At 35.1% G+C, this 17101-nt stretch overlaps 2 protein-coding genes across 3 annotated transcripts; both read left to right on the top strand.

Annotated features, from left to right (window-relative positions):
- The first annotated feature begins 1407 nt into the window (after window positions 1-1407).
- Window positions 1408-6861, top strand: LOC107760604 (synaptotagmin-1-like). Of its 2 annotated transcripts, none has more exons than XM_075231021.1 (13): window positions 1408-1665; window positions 1747-1903; window positions 3292-3390; window positions 3486-3536; window positions 3613-3736; window positions 4114-4232; window positions 4338-4439; window positions 4657-4731; window positions 4797-4873; window positions 4997-5243; window positions 5344-5694; window positions 6183-6314; window positions 6431-6861. In XM_075231021.1, the coding sequence occupies exons 2-13, from the start codon at window positions 1793-1795 to the stop codon at window positions 6560-6562; spliced, it is 1620 nt and encodes a 539-aa protein (XP_075087122.1). In that variant the 5' UTR covers window positions 1408-1665; window positions 1747-1792; the 3' UTR covers window positions 6563-6861. The 2 variants fall into 2 exon arrangements, with proteins under 2 accessions (XP_075087122.1, XP_016434167.1); XM_016578681.2 differs by having other exon boundaries at window positions 1744-1903.
- A 4755-nt stretch (window positions 6862-11616) lies between these two features.
- Window positions 11617-12676, top strand: LOC142169738 (uncharacterized). The gene is made up of 2 exons (XM_075231645.1): window positions 11617-11933; window positions 12121-12676. The coding sequence occupies exons 1-2, from the start codon at window positions 11617-11619 to the stop codon at window positions 12674-12676; spliced, it is 873 nt and encodes a 290-aa protein (XP_075087746.1).
- The last annotated feature ends 4425 nt before the right edge of the window (window positions 12677-17101 follow it).

Below are 17101 nucleotides of genomic sequence, written 5' to 3'. Positions count from 1 at the left end.
AAGGGATACCAAAGCTCAACGGTAAATATAAATATGAGAAATAATGCATATCCTTAAGCAAGTACAAGACTCAAATTCTTAATTAAACAAGTTCAAAGGGATTGCATGTGGTATGCCCCAAGATTTTCCTCTCTTCAGGTCCTAGAGCAATTAGAGAAAATCAAGATTGAGATGAGCACTAAGCATAGGAGTAAGAAAAGGCATGCCTATCGATGATCCTTATGTATAGTAAAGATAAAGAAAATGATATCATTTCTTTTTTGGTTTGTAGCAACCTCCTTTTACATTGTCAAGTAGGCTTACTCGATATGTATCCTTCTTTTTGTCTCCCTTTAACCACCTATTTCTAGCCTGTCTCTCAAATAAGAATATACGAAATTTGATCGATTACGTTAAAACTCTCACTATTATTTCAACCGTTCTTTGGAATCGCCAATGATTCTTTTAAAATGTAAAATGCCGAATGAAAAAGAGATTGTGGCAACAAAATGGAACACTCATTTTGTCACCAATATTTATAGTCTAATGATATATGTGAGAACACAGAATAGATATGAGTTCAATTCTCAATGTTCATTCCTTTACTTTTTTCTAAACCACTTGTAATAGCAAAATTCCTTTAAAAAAAAGCACATTAATTCACATTAACTTGCGATTTACGGTTCTCAGCTGATTGATTCGACTTGGTTAAGAAAAAAGCTAAATGTATAGTGAGAGTTCATATATTTACCCTACCGAGGCTGGGATAGAATAGTAGTTTGAAAACAGATTAATTTGACTTATTTTCAAGGCAAACTAACTAGATTAAATTCATATTTTTAAAATGAGATGTTCAGTTGTTCGAAAACTACACAAAATTACAATGAGTTGCAAGTTTACACGAACCAAAATTCACTCGGGAAGCAAATAAGTCATTTTGGGATGGAGAAAATGGTTGTTTTCTTTACCTATTCCGCTTTAGAACGAATGATACTATTAAGAAATCAAATCCTGTAGTTGTTTCTTCAACTATGATTTAAAACATAAATATTTTTTACGTGTATTAAGATATATTATCATAATCTATACTCCATAGGAGTATTTTTATATTATTGTTAATTTTATTTGCATTAGGAAAAGCTGATGCATTTATTCATACTCTCACAATTTAGACAGAATGGAGTGTCATATTTGGTGTGGTAACTATTTATCAATCCATAAATCAAAGTTCTCGGATTGGAGACATATGAAAGAAGTCTTTTTTGCTAGGAATTAACAGTGGGACTTTCGACACGAATACGGATTAGTCGAACCACACGGTGAAAACCCAAAAAAAAATAAAAAAATTTGCTACAATTGATGGATCCATTCAAAGTAACTAGTATATAGTTTTTCCAAGGGTTTGAGTTCCAAAAGGGAAAGAGAAACAGAGTAAAGCGTTACCGACTTGTTTGGAATGCCACACGGGCTTAAATTGCTTCCCTCCTAAAAGCCGTTACATTACACAGACTTTTCGAGTGGTGGTTGTTCAATGCATGAAACACCATTTCTTTAATGCTCTTTTATTGCTATTCTTCTTCTGAATCTTGATTATGTTAATAATATCTTTCATCTTCAATTCCATGTTATGTACCTCTAAATCTCAGAAATACTAATATTTGGTGGCGAGACTTTCCCTTAATTCTGGTAACTAATTCTAAAGATCTTTGCTTTCATTATACGTAGGAATGTAAAAACAAAAATGACTGTTGTGTTTCCTTGCAGAAGATTTAGGAGGCAATTAATTGAGGTGATCTTGAGTTTGTTCGTTGAGATGGGATTCATAAGCACAATATTGGGGTTCTTCGGATTTGGAATGGGGATCGTGATAGGGCTAGTGATCGGGTATTTCCTCTTCATCTACGTTCTACCAACTGATGTCAAGGTCACCTTTCTTCTTTCCCCTCTCTCTCTATTCTCATAATATGCTCTCTGCATGCTTATTTCTGCCTTAAATTTTACTATATACAACAACTATATAAAAATAATTTAGGTCATCCAGAAGATATTTAATTACAGATAATCCTTCATAAAAAGTGAGATTTGTATTCTTGAAAATAAGTCAGGTTACCTATTACAATAGGTAAAGATAACCTAATAGTGTAAAATTATTCTTACATTGCTGATGTATACAAGTTAAACTAGTATGTATGTGTGTGTTTATATGTATATCCCGTGCCCGAGATAGTGAGTGGGTGCATATGCACCTATTGTGTATAGAAAACATGTCAGAACAGATCAGTTATAGCTCCCTATTTTCAGGGGGATTTTGAAGATATGTATGTTTAGAGTAGTACATTTTTTCATTTTTGAAGGAGTTTGAAAACCTCTTATGTGCAATTAGCATGGCTTGAGTTCTTTTTTTTTGTGTGTGTTTATGTCTTTCTATCTATGTTTGGCTGCAAATACTAATCTGAAAGATTCATGGAACTGATTTTATCTTAAATCTCCCTGACAACAACAAAAATCTTATTGAAATCCCACAGGTGGAGTCTAGGGAGGGTAGTGTGTGTACGCAGACCTTACCCCTACCTTGAGAATTTATAGAGGCTATTTCCGATAGACCCTCGGCTCAAGGAAAGATGAAAAAAGAAGCAGTAACAACATCATCTTAACAAATACTCCCTTTTTATTTTATGAAATAATTAAACATGAGGGCGAGTGTAAGTGTTGATTGGAGTGCTGTGTTGTATATATTAGTAGTAGTGAAAAAATATAATGAATTAACACTTGAAAAATTAGTTTCAACAACAAAACAGCAGTAGTGCCTTAGTCTCAAGCTAGTTAAGTTGGGATCGATTATGTAAATCTTTACTATCCATTTCGCTCCATTAGGACCCATTACATTTCAATATTCACGTACAAAATTCATTTTATAGAGAAAATACTAAGTAAATTTGAATCCTTGAATATTTTGGAAGTCCATATAGACTGCATTATCAATGGAACGGTATCAAACATTTTGAAATGTAACAAAATAGAAAGGGGTCATATAAATTCAAATGGATGGAGTACTAGATATTTTGAAGCTGGAAAAAAACCATTGCCTACTTAGAGGTGCAGTTTAAGTGAAGATGACCTTGCTCGTTTAGCAGATATGGTGATAAGATTTCAGTTTCGGTTACAAAATTCGCTCCCAGAATAAAGGCAATGACTAAATTTGTTTCATATTACTTCATCTCATCATTAACAGCATCTGAAAAGCAAAATGCTTTAGATGAAAAAAATAGTTCTTGAACAAGTTTCATCTTATTTGGGCTTTACTCTTTTCAGCATCCTGATATTCGGCCCTTGGCGGAGCAAGATACTGAAAGCCTGCAACGACTGCTCCCTGAGATACCACTTTGGGTTAAAAATCCAGATTATGATCGTGTATGTTGTTATTTTATTTCTACTTGCACAAAAGCTTTTGAGTTATCAACTCTTTCTTTGCATAACAACTTTTTTCTGTGACTGCATTTCTGCAGCTTGATTGGCTTAATAAAATGATCGAACTCATGTGGCCTTATTTAGACAAGGTAATGTTTACTTGTATATACCACATTACACTTTTCCCTTTAATTGAGCTGAATATTGACGTTCAGGATTTCTCAGGCTATTTGTAAAACAGCAAAAGGTATAGTAGATCCCATCATAGCTGAGCAGATTCCACAGTACAAAATTGAGTCAGTTGAATTTCAATCATTTACCTTGGGCACCCTTCCACCTACATTTCCAGGTTAGCTTTTTCCTCTTTCACTTGGTTTATACATATATACCACCAAAAGGACTTAGAATTAAATCAGGAATGTGACTATCTAAATTGGTTTTTCAATAAAGAAAGTTATGATTCCCCATTTTATAGTTGAATCTTTTTGGAGACCTAAATCTACACCTTTTTTTCTTCTTCTGATGGCTGAATCTCAAAGACTAATCTTTAATGTCAACCATATCGAGTCTTAATTGATTTGAAGTTTCTCTGTTCTCTTGCCTTTATAACCGCCCCCCTCTTGTGCAGTCACTTCCCTTTTATCTCTTTACTTTATGGACTTTGTATTCTTCTGCCCATAAATATAGTATGTTTCATATGAGTAACCTGTTGCACCAATATGCCAGGAATGAAGGTCTATATCACAGAGGAGAAAGAGCTGATTATGGAACCAGTCATTAAGTGGGCAGCTAATCCAAACATCACTGTTGCAGTGAAGGCATTTGGGTTGAAAGCCACTGCTCAGGTAATGCTTTTAAGTTAACTACTCTTAGCAACAAATACGGTGATGTTACAAACTTGTTCCCGAAATAAAACAATTCATGTGTGCTGACACTCGAGATTGTCTCAGGTGGTTGACTTGCAAATATTTGCCTTACCTCGAATCACCTTGAAGCCACTGGTTCCGACCTTTCCTTGTTTCGCGAAGATATATGTATCGCTTATGGAGAAGGTGAGTGCTCATTCACCAAATTTACTGGAGGATATAATAACTTTCAGTATGAGTAAAAGGGTTAATCAAATTTGAGTTCCTGAAGGTGTTGCATAAATTTTCATCTCTCTTGAGATTGCGCACATCCATTAGAGATGGCAATATGTCAATTACTTTTACCTGGTGAGAAATATTGCAGCCTTATTTGGTAGCTTCACCTTGTGTAATATGCTTGCAGCCTCATGTCGATTTTGGACTAAAACTTCTCGGTGCAGATGCAATGTCCATTCCTGGCCTGTACAGATTTGTTCAAGTAAGGTCCTTTATCTCTTCTAATCTTCCTGTCTCAGTCACTTAAAAGTTTTTTTAATTCCTCAGGAGATTATCAAAGATCAAGTTGCAAGTATGTATCTATGGCCAAAAACACTTGAGGTCCAAATATTGGATCCTTCAAAGTAAGTCTTTTTTTTTCATTTATCTAATAGTGCAAAGTAAATCTCAATTGGCATTTCAGTCGATATGCTTCATTTTGGTGTCTTTTCTTGATAAGTAGTAATTCTGTTTTGTTCTTTTGACAGAGCAATGAAGAGGCCAGTTGGAATTTTTAATGTGACAGTTGTGAGGGCAATGAAGCTTAAAAAGACAGATCTTTTGGGGCTCTCAGACCCCTTTGTGAAACTAAAAATTATGGATGACAAACTATCATCAAAGAAAACATCAGTGAAGCACAAAAACTTGAACCCCGAATGGAACGAGGAATTTAGTTTCGTGGTTAAGGATCCACAAACTCAAGTTCTAAAATTTTCTGTTTATGACTGGGAGCAGGTATATCTTATTGATTTTGCCATGTTGGTCATATTGTTTTTCTAAAAACATTTCTTTTGCAGTCCTGAATCATTGGAGATCTTATGTTTTTTTTGGTTAGGTTGGCTCACATGAAAAAATGGGTGTGAATATTGTGCCATTGAAAGATCTTACTCCAGACGAACCAAAAGTATTGACACTAGATCTTCTGAAAAACTTAAAACCAGATGATGTTCAAAATGAAAAATCAAGAGGACAGCTTGTACTTGAAGTGATGTACAAAGCTTTTAACGATGAAGAACTCGCAAATGGCACTGATGAATCAGGTACGGTAGAGAAGGCTCCTGATGGAACACCTGAGGGCGGAGGTATGCTCGTAGTTATTGTCCATGAAGGTCAAGATCTTGAAGGGAAGCACCACACAAATCCATCTGTTCGTCTGCTCTTCAGAGGGGAAGAGAGAAGAACTAAGGTATCTTTTCATGAAAAATTTAAAATGTACACTTTGTTTTCACCTCGAACTATGCATACATATGCAAAAGTTTAATAAGATTACATTCATCCCGAATCCACTCATTCTAAATTCTGAATTCATGACCTTTGATAAAGGCCCTATAGCTAGAGCATTAGAATTGTGTGGACTAATCATTCTTTTATGAATGTTAAGGAGACAAGTAAAAGATGAATGAGGAAAATAACTTGCAGCAACTAACATATTGCTCGAATTATAATGTAGCAATGCCAGTGAAAATTCAATATTTTTTAATATATGGGCAACTAACTTTATGCACATCTCAAGTGATGCAAAGACCACCTTACTGTTTTATAAGCACTTAACATGCATTTTGGTTATCCCTTTTTAGTTCTCTCAATCACATTTTTCATGTCGATAAGTGAACAATGTCATTTGTTGCTTTCATTATACCTTAATCCACTATTTATTTGGTGAAACTTGCAAAGGTTATAAAGAAAAACAGAGATCCAAGGTGGGAAGAGGAGTTTCAGTTTGTATTGGAGGAACCACCTGTAAATGATAGGATTCATGTAGAAGTTTTTAGTACTTCAAAAAGAATGGGTCTTCGACATCCCAAGGTACATTGAGCTCTCATTATAACTATACATGCATTAAATCCTTCTCAGGCATAACTTTTACACTGTCAGCGTATAGAAGTTTAATTTAACATCTTTTTATGTTTCTTTACTTTTAGGAAGCTTTGGGTTACGTGGATGTGTACCTCGCGGATGTTGTGAATAACAAGAGAATTAATGAGAGATACCATCTTATTGACTCAAAAAATGGTCGACTTCAGATCGAGCTACAATGGAGAACTGCATCTTGAGGGTACTGCCAATTGCCAAATCCTCATCTTTTTGTAAATGATTTTTAAGAAGATACTCCACCAATAAGTTCTTTTTTGTTTCGTGGACACAAGTCTCTTTTAATTTCTCTTTTATTCGTAGAGTTTCCTTGTACACGATCATAGATTTTTGGTGTGGTTGTAGCTTAATTCCTTAGAAAATCGAGATATTTATTTATTAAATTCATGATACTTTGCGCGGCAATGAGTTTTGGGATATAACACTACATGTATATTGATGATAAACAAAAAATAACTACATGGAGACGGACCATAATGCCTTACCTCTTGGTATATATCTCTATATGAAGAATGACAGGCTAAAGTACTTATGTATGGGATTTAACTTATATTATACACGCTGATGGTATAAAATTTACATCATGAGTTTGGTTTTACACATTATACCATGTCATTTACCATATTTCGTATATTTTCAATTCATGTTTGCTATCAAAATATAATCTATAATTTGTTTTAAAGTAACATGATAATGCAAAAGTATTTCCCACTATGTTAATAGAGTGTTAAACTTATTCCCTTGCGAGGAAGACTCTTCTCAAGCACAAAAGATTACTACATTAAGGGTTGTTTGGTATATTGGAAAATGTTTTCCATGGAAAATAGTTTCATAGATAATGAGTGGTTTTATCACTTATTTTCCCTTGTTTGGTTGGTGAGTGAAAATCTTTTTCTGGAAAATATTTTCTAGTGTTTGGTTAGAGAGTATAAAATATTTTTAGAAAAATAATTTTTTATGCTACTCTCCTCAACCCACCTTCCCCAAAATTCTCATGTTTCTTGTACTCCCCCACCCAACGACTCTATTTTCTTCAAGAATTTACCCTTCCCACTCCGGAACTCTATTTTCTTCAAGAATTTAATTGTTCTTTTCTAAATTCACACAAATCCAAAGGAATTAATGTGCCATTTTACTTTTTCACACAAGAACTACGTTGAAATTTGAATTCAATAACTAAAAAGAAAATATTTCTTTGTTGAATGAATGAATTTGTTTTTGTACAACATGAAAAGAAAATACTTAATTTATTGAAATGAAAGAAAATACTTTTTTCTACGTTATGAAAAGAAAGTATTTATTTTGTTGAAATGAAAGAAAATACTTATCTACATCATGAAAAACAAGTACTCATTTTGTTGAAATAAAAGAAATTATTTTTTCTAACCATGAAAAGAAAGTACCCATTTTGTTGAAATAAAAAAATATTTTTTCTACATCAGGAAAAGGAAATACTTAGTTTGTTGAAATAAAATAAAATATTTTTTCTACATCATGAATAGACAGTATTCGTTTTGTTGAAATGAAAGAAAATACTTTTTCTACATCATGAAAAGAAAGTACTCATTTTGTTGAAATGAAAGAAAATATTTTTCTACATCATGAAAAGAAAGTACTCAGTTTGTTGAAATAAAAGAAAATATTTTTTCTACATCAGGAAAAGAAAATAATTTTTCTATATCATGAAAAGAAAGTACTCGTTTTGTTTAAATGAAAGAAAATATTTTTCCTAAATAATAAAAAGAAAGTACTTATTTTGTTAAAATGAAAGAAAATATTTTTTCTACATCAAGAAAAAAAAATACTTAGTTTGTTAAAATGAAAGAAAATATTTTTTCTACATTATGAAAAGAAAGTATTTAATTTATTGAAATGAAAGAAAATACTTTTTTCTACATCATGAAAAGAAAGTATTTATTTTGTTGAAATGAAAAAAAATATTTTTTCTACATCCTGAAAAGAAAGTACTCGTTTTATTGAAATAAAAAAAATATTTTTCTACATCAGGAAACGAAATACTTATATTGTTAAAATAAAAGAAAATATTTTTTCTAATCATGAAAAGAAAGTATTCATTTTGTTGAAATAAAAAAAAATATTTTTTCTACATCAGGAAAAGAAAATACTTTGTTTGTTGAAATGAAAGAAAATATTTTTTCTATATCATGAAAAGACAGTATTTGTTTTGTTGAAATGAAAGAAAATATTCTTTTTACATTATGAAAAGAAAGTGCTCGTTTTGTTGAAATGAAAGAAAATATTTTTCTACATCATGAAAAGAAAGTACTTAATTTGTTGAAATAAAAGAAAATATTTTTTCTACATTAGAAAAATAAAATACTTTTTCTATATCATGAAAAAAAAAGTACTCGTTTTGTTGAAATGAAAAAAAAAAATTTCTAAATAATGAAAGAAAGTACTTATTTTGTTAAAACGAAAGAAAATATTTTTTCTACACCAAGAAAAAAAAATACTTAGTTTGTTGAAATGAAAAAAAATACTTTTTCTACATTATGAAAAGAAAGTACTCGTTTTGTTGAAATGAAAAAAAAATACTTTTCTACATCATGAAAAGAGAGTACTCATTTTGTTGAAAAAAAATACTTTTTCTATATCTGGAAAAGAAAATACTTAGTTTGTTGAAATGAAAGAAAATATTTTTTCTGCGTCATAAAAAGAAAATACTCGTTTTATTGAAATGAAAGAAAATACTTTTTCGACATCATGAAAAAAAAGTACTCGATTTGTTGAAATGAACGAAAATAAATTTTCTACATCATGAAAAGATACTCATTTTGTTGAAATAAAAAAAAAGTACTCTATTTACAATACTAAAAGAAAGTACTCTTAATAATATTTCTATTTAGGGTGGATGGTGGGCGAGGTTGGGGTGGGTGGGATGTGGTAAGGGGTAGGGGTTGGGTGGTCGGGGTAGGAATGGTTTGGGGGTGGGATGATTGGGGGGAGGGGGGTTGGTGGGGATGGGAAATAGGGTGAAAAAGGTTGAAAAAGAGTTTTGGAAAATATTTTTCCTTCTTTTGATAGAGAAAATATTTTTCTCCAATTAGAGAAAAATGATCCAAAACATTTAAGCCAACCAAACATGGGAAAATTGGACTTCATACCAAACACACCCTAAATAAGCTTTGCACAAATATACTCGTGCACATAGAGAGAGAAAAATACCATTTAAGAAACTTAATATTTTGAGGGTCTAACTTTTACACCTAAACTTTCAACAGCTACTGAACAAAGGGAGTTTTCACTTGCAATATGTCTCCTCCTTGTACTAATATAAATTTCTCTCTCTAGCTTTGCTCTCGGTGCAGGTTGTGCTAACCTGCACCGATTCGTGGTCGCCATGGCTAGGAAGAGAGGAAGACCATTCAAAAACCAATCGCTCGTCACCGTAGGAAGATCTGTTAGTGCAAGTGTGATTGCAGATACTCTTGAATAAGGAAGTACACAAAAAGTAGTGACTCCGATTGGGAACCTTCCAACTAGGTCACTCGATTTGGGTTCGCAGAATACAAAAGTAACGGCATCGAAGAGGCTTAATTTGAGTCCAAATCAAACGATTGAGTCACCAAATTCAGCAAATTCAGTTAAGAGCATCGCTCGGTCAAATGGGAAACATAGGGCAACGGCTGCAATGGAGGAACCACAGGATAGTCCAATGATTTCATTGGATAAAGGCAAATAGAAAGCTGACCTGCCTACTCCCGCACAGGAAGCTCTACCTGAAGCTCCATGGACAACCTTATTTGCTGAGAATCGAACAGCTGAATATGGTATGGACCTAAACTATATCCGCCTGAAATTGTGGATGGTCAATTTGTGGTTAACCTAGATAAAGTAGAGGTTGAAACTAAAACTGAAAAATGGAGGAAATCACTCATTGTTTATGTGATTGGGGAAAAACCGGGCTATAAATATATGTGTAGATATATTGCACAATATTGAAATGCTGTGGCAGAACCTGAAATTTATCTACACGAAGACAATTATTATATTGTTAGATTTCAGAGTATTAAGGATCTGCAGGACATTCTATATGGAGGCCAATACATCATAAGCAACATACCAATTGTTATCAAATAATGGACTCCTGATTTTGACTTTAAAGCTGAGTTCGTGACAGAAATTCCTCTGTGGGTCAAGTTCCCTAAGCTCCCTATGAATTGCTGGGGGAGTAACTCATTGAGCAGGATGGCAAGCACACTAGGCAGCCCTTTATTTGCTGATAGATGCATCACCAAGCAGACTAGGGTCTCTTATGTTAGAATTCTCATTGAAGTTAATGACACAAAGGAACTGCCCAGTGAAATAACAGTGAATGATCCCTCTGGTAGGCAATTTCAGTAGGCTATTGAATTTGAGTGGAAACCTGCTTTCTGTGACAAGTGCTTAAAATTAGGACATGATTGTGCCAAAGTACCACATGAGGAGAAGGCAGGCCAGTTGCAAAGAAAAAGGAGACTAGGGCTAGTTCCCACATGGAGGCCAACTGGGCAGCTGATACAACACCCTACAACATACCAAAATGATCAACAACCTAGTAATGAGGGGAAAGAGGCTATATAAGGAGAATGGATGCAGGTTAAATCAAAAGGAACCCCACAACTTCATAAACAAGTTGATAATCCAACAGCAAGTGGGAGTAAAAGTCCAGAACAACAAACAAACAACTTAATTTGGCCAAGCCTAGATGTAGTTGTTTCAACAAAGAATGGGTTTCAAGTGCTACATGAAGGAGGACACAGAGAAGAAGTCCATAAACTCCCTGATACAGGAGGGGAGATACAACATGCCCAATAACTTGGATTATCTAGAATATAAGAGGAATAAATAAGAGGTACATCAGAAGGAACTAAAGCTGTACCTCAAAGAAAATCATATAAAAATAGCTGGTCTCCTAGAAACTAGAGCGAAGGAAAACAATGCACCACAGATTGCCAACAAGATTGTTCCTAGTTGGAAGAGGATAAACAACTACAAAGATGCAAGGAATGGAAGAATATGGGTAGTATAGGATGCTAAAGCCTATAACATATATCATCTAGCTAGTGCAAGTCAATTCATTCATTGTATGATAACAATAAGGCAAAATGGAATAGATTGTATGCTTACAGTATATATGGTTTTAATACAGCAGAAGAAAGGAAAGCACTGTGGGATCAGTTGAAAGAAATGACACCTATGCTCATTAAACCTTGACTAATCAGTAGGGACTTCAATGCAATCCTACACCCCAAGTGACGGGCTATCTAGAAAATATGTGTCATTAGCTAAGTTAAAAGATTTCTTTGACTGCTACAACACACTGCTGCTAAATGAGATTCCTTGGAAAGGGGAATATTACACTTGGACAAACAAACAAAGAGGAACTGATAGAGTTTGTAGCAGGATTGATAGAGCAATTGCCAATGATGAATGGATGCTTCAATATGGGCACTTGACTGCAATATATGGAGAACCCTTAATATCTGATCACATACCCATTCTCATCCCAATGAGAGAAGCCAGAAGAAAGCTCCTTTTAAATTCTTCAATGTCTGGATAGAACATCCTAGATTCAAGCAAATTGTGAAAACAAAGGGGGCAGAAACAATGCTACAGAGAGAATCAAGAATGTCTGGCTTAAATTGAAAGGCTTGAGGCCTGCACTTAAATAGTTGAACTTAGAAGAGTTCATGGGGATCACATAGAAGATTAGTCAAGCAAGACTAAACTTGAAAAGGATTCAGGAAGAACTGGGGAACACTTACTCTGATGCATTGACTGATCAGGAGAAAAACTATCTGACCCAACTGGAAAAATGGTCTTTGATAGAGGAAAGTGCACTACAACAAAAGTTAAGAGCCACCTGGATCAAATTAGGGGATTCAAATACTAAGTACTTTTCAGCTGTAATAAAAGAGAAGCAACAGAAGAAGCAAATAACTGAGATCAAGTCATTGTTGGGGGTCAATCTTCAGGATCCTGAAGCTATCAAAGAAGAATTTGTTAGCTTCTATAAATCTTTGATGGGAACTATTGCATCAAAACTGCCAGCAACGAATAGATTGGTAATGATAAATGGCCCTTGCCTATCACATACACAAAAACTAGAACTTTGTGCCCCAATTACAAAGGAGGAAATCTATGAAGGATTGAGCTCAATTGGAAATGATAAGGCTCCAGAATTGATGGCTTCAATGCTGTCTTTTTCAAGCAGACATGATCCACTGTTAAGAATGAAGTTTGTGAAGTTGTGCAAGATTTCTTCACCACAAGAACCTTGTATAAAGCTATGAACTGCACTACACTCACTCTGATGCCTAAGGTTCCAGATACAGTCAACGACTATAGGCCCATAGTTTGTTATACCGTGTTATATAAGATTATTACTAAGGTCATCACCAGCAGGTTACAGAAAGTTATGGCCTACATCATCTCAGAGGTTCAGGCATGGCTTATCCCGGGAAGGAAGATAGCAGACAAAATCATTCTGGCACATGAACTTATCAAATCCTATGGTAGAAAGCATATCTCCCCCAGATATATGATAAAGGTAGATCTATAAAAAGTTTATGATTCATTGGAATGGATTTACCGAGAACAAGTTATGGAAGGGCTGAGGTTTCTAGAGAAGTTCATCAAATGGGTAATGAACTGCATCAAAACAGTTAATTACTCTATTCTACTTAATGGAGAATCAATTGTACCATTTAATGTAGCCAAAGGATTGAGACAAGGAGATCCCATGTCTCCTTTTCTCTTTGCCATTGCCATGGAGTACTTGAGCCGACTACTTAAAGACCTGCAACATGAGAAAAGCTATAAATTTCACCTAAGGTGTAGAAGGCTGGGGATCACTCATATAAGCTTTGCTGACGACCTGTTGTTGTTTTCCAGAAGAGACATTGAATCTGTTCAGAGACTTCATGCATGTTTTACTACATTTTCATCAGCCTCAGGCTTGCAAGCTAACTTAACCAAAAGTGCAGTCTATTGTGGGGGAATGACATAGAGGGAGAAAGAGGCTATAGTTCAACTGTTAGGTTACTCACTAGGTGAACTTCCTTTTAAATACCTAGAGGTGCCTCTAGACACTAAGAAGCTCACCATGGTACAGTGGAAACCTCTCATAGCAAAAATAGTGGCAAAAATCTCTTCACGGACTGCAAAGAAGCTATCATATGTTGGGAGAATTCAACTGACTCAAATAGTGTTATTTGGGATCCAATCTTATTGGAATCAACTCTTCATTTTACCAGCTAAGGTGATACAAATAGTTGAAGCCTAGTGCAGAATCTACCTGTGGTATGGAGGTAATAGAATAACAAAGAAGGCTCTTATTGCTTGGGAGAAGATCTGCCTGCCTAAGTCTACAGAGGGCTTAAATTGCATAATCTCCAGGTATGAAACAATGTTGCAATTGCAAAGACACACTGGGATTTGACTCATAAGCGGGATAAACTTTGGATAAAATGGATCCATGCCTACTACATCAAGGATCAGAGTATGAGAACTATGACCATTCCACAAACCTCCAGTTGGATGGTTAGGAAAATCCTGGGGGCAAGAGATACCATCAGGAAACTGATCAGAACTATTGCTGAACATAAGAGTGTCATTAAAAAATATACTTACAACTGATGCCAGAATACCCAAAGGTAAGATGGAGAAAACTAATGTTCTAGAACCCTGCAAGACCAAAAGCCTTATTCACAATGTGGCTGCAATGCCAGGACAAACTTCTAACTGTGGATAGATTACTGAGTTGGGGCCTTAATGTACAAGCTATGTGTGCACTGTGTCAATCTCACAATGAAACAAGAAACTATTTATTTGCTGAACGCAGATATGCTCAAGCAATTTGGAACAGAGTCAGCAAGTGGGCACAACAACAACTCTATGGTGGCAGTAACTGGGAACTACAATTCCATGAGATTATTAAAAGTATACAAGGGAAGACAACAAAGGCAAAACTTATTAAGATGATATATGCTGAAGTTATATATACCGTATGGAAGGAGAGAAATTCAAGAGTTTTTGAAGGGGTGGACAGAGATTGTGAAGGAGTGGCAAAAGAGATAGCATGTGTTTGTAGCTGCAGGGCTACTGGGGCTCTGAAATATTTAATGCAAAAGCTAGTTTTCTAAGTTTCTTCCTTAATCTATACATAGCACTGCTGTATAGGAAAGGTGGGATCTTTGATTATGTTTTCCTTTTTGAGATTAGCTGGCTGAGTTGTGCTAAGCTAATAATTTATAATTGCTTTGGTGATTAATAAAAAGCCTAATTAATTACCAAAATTTTTTTTACACCTAAATACTGCATCCTCTCCAATTTGTATTATCTTCTTGCTTTTTATGGAGTATTCCTCTCGTTATAACAAATATTAACGAGTTAAATGTAGTAAATTAGAGACAAATTATAACTCTGATCACATAATTATTGTCTAATTCTAGTTTTACTCCTCATGATATCATATTGAGCATTTAACCTTCAATTAATTGAGTAATATGCTTTAATACCTTCATTGACGTTTCACAAACTCATCAGGTTTTCCCCATAAAGTAAGAAGCAAAATACCATTATTACTTTCTCTTAATGTAAAAATATTGCTATCCTCGAAGCTGCCTTGGCTCAAACCTTCTTCTTCCATTGGTGGCTCAACGTCCACCCTAACATAACAATACCCTTTGAAATTAGATCATATGAAGGAGGCTACATTTATGACACCGTTGTTTACCCGTAAAATAATATAGTTGAATTTATAGCGTGAGTTATAAATAAGTGAATCGATTTGATTCAAAAATAGTAAATAAATAATAACAAAAATAAGATTGTGAAATGAAATTAAAGGAAATATGAGCCTGGCTATGAACTTAGCCTTTTCGGTGGCAAAAGTGAGAACAATATTCAAAAATAAAGAATGAGAATAATATTATAAAATGAGCAGAGTATAGCTTTTTTGTGTACATAATATTTCGTGTCTACAATGGATGTTAATTCTCATATTTATAGCTTTATTCAGGGAGACAACACCCCCAATTAAGCTCCTCTTGAATAAGAATAAAACCGTTATTGATGGTTGCATAATGGTTGGTTATAAATGCAGATATTTTCTGTATCGGCCGCTCACTGAATGCTACCCAGTGTCAATACTTTGAACCTTTGTTGTCGGCTACTCTGTCTTCGGGACTCATCCAGCACTGGTCACATGCTGGCAACCAGTATTTACTATTTGTTGACTCACATCCTACATGTCTTCAGCTCGACGTGTCATCTCTTCATTCGTCCAAGTGTCACTAATAAATTTTACCGTATACAGATAGTCCCCCTACTTTTTGGTGACAATACTTTAGTGTCACCGAGAAGTAGAGAAAATATCTTTCCTTAGCGGGCAAGTTTTTGAACAATTCCTGATATTTGAAAGGATGCACGTCTCTTCGTATTTAATAATCCGAACACGTGTTACCCCACGATTTGGCAAATATTTTCGCCAGTTCTCGAGGTAATCATGACACACGATTTTTGCCGTCTATAACTTCTCCACTTCTCCTCATTTTTATTCGTTACTTTTTACAACTTCTTATTCTCTGATTTATCTTGGAACCCTATTGCAAACTTCAACTTTCTCTATTAGAACCAAGTAGGTTGATGTCGAATCTGAACCTCCAACCGTAAACACCATCATACCTCTTTACCTTAGCATGAAATCCGACCTTTAGGAAAAAAAAGAACCTGTAAATTCCAAAAGTGACAGAAGATGGCCTGTTAATAGGTATATTTCTTTCATCCATCCTCCTAACATTCCTGTCATGAAAGAGGATTGTCACTGGGACAATATTTAAATCCTTACACCCAGCAAGGTAGAAATGGTTGCCTTCTTCAAACCAGGGTTCATGTATGTTTATACATACCCCTTCACTTTGGGTCCTTTCACTTTGAGAGTGGGTGAAAGAGTCGACCCGATAATCTTAGAGTTTTGCCACTGGTACCAAATATGTTTGGCACATGTAGGCCCTTTCGTGTGTCGAACGGTGGCTTGCCTCCACCAGTTGTGTTATGAGATCGGGGAAATCTCGACTCTCGCACACATGATGAATCTCTACTCCCCAAAGATCTTCCATGGGGGTGTGCTAAAACTTAGCAAACGCAGTCATCATGCCCTTATCACCAGGTCGATAATGGTAATGACCGTGGATGGATGGAATGGTTTGTTATCATTACTATCAGGGACATCATCCTGACCACATCACCTGCTCTTCCCGAATCATGGAATCTTTTCCGTAAGTCTTCGGATACCCTTTTATTTTCATGTTTAGAAAGACCTTCCTTCGCTACTAACTTTACATTCTCCTTACTCCAGCTACTCACTGGAAGCCTCCACGGGTTCAAGATCTGGCCCAATGGGTACAAAAAATTCTGGATATTACTACACCAGAGTCCCGAAGATGGAAAGAAATGGCTCCCAAATATGGATGGAAAGCCAAAAACCATGGTAAAAAATAATTCTTCTTCCTTTTTTTCAATCTTTCAATATATCTTAGAAGCAATTTAACTGTCTTCTTGTATCACATAGGACTTCTAAAGGGATCCGTCATTTGCCCCGACAGCGAGGTTCCCGATAACCCTGAGGAAGTCGAACAGTTACTGCAGAATGTCCCTAGCCGGAGGAGAGCTCTCGAATCTACTCGAACTTCCGGTAAAGATACCTCCTCCCGGAT

Source organism: Nicotiana tabacum, chromosome 15 (genome assembly GCF_000715075.1).
Source record: "Nicotiana tabacum cultivar K326 chromosome 15, ASM71507v2, whole genome shotgun sequence".
In the NCBI taxonomy this organism is placed as follows: Eukaryota; Viridiplantae; Streptophyta; class Magnoliopsida; order Solanales; family Solanaceae; genus Nicotiana; species Nicotiana tabacum.
The sequence above is the reverse complement of the archived record's forward strand: the minus strand, read 5'-3'. Positions and strand labels throughout refer to the sequence as shown.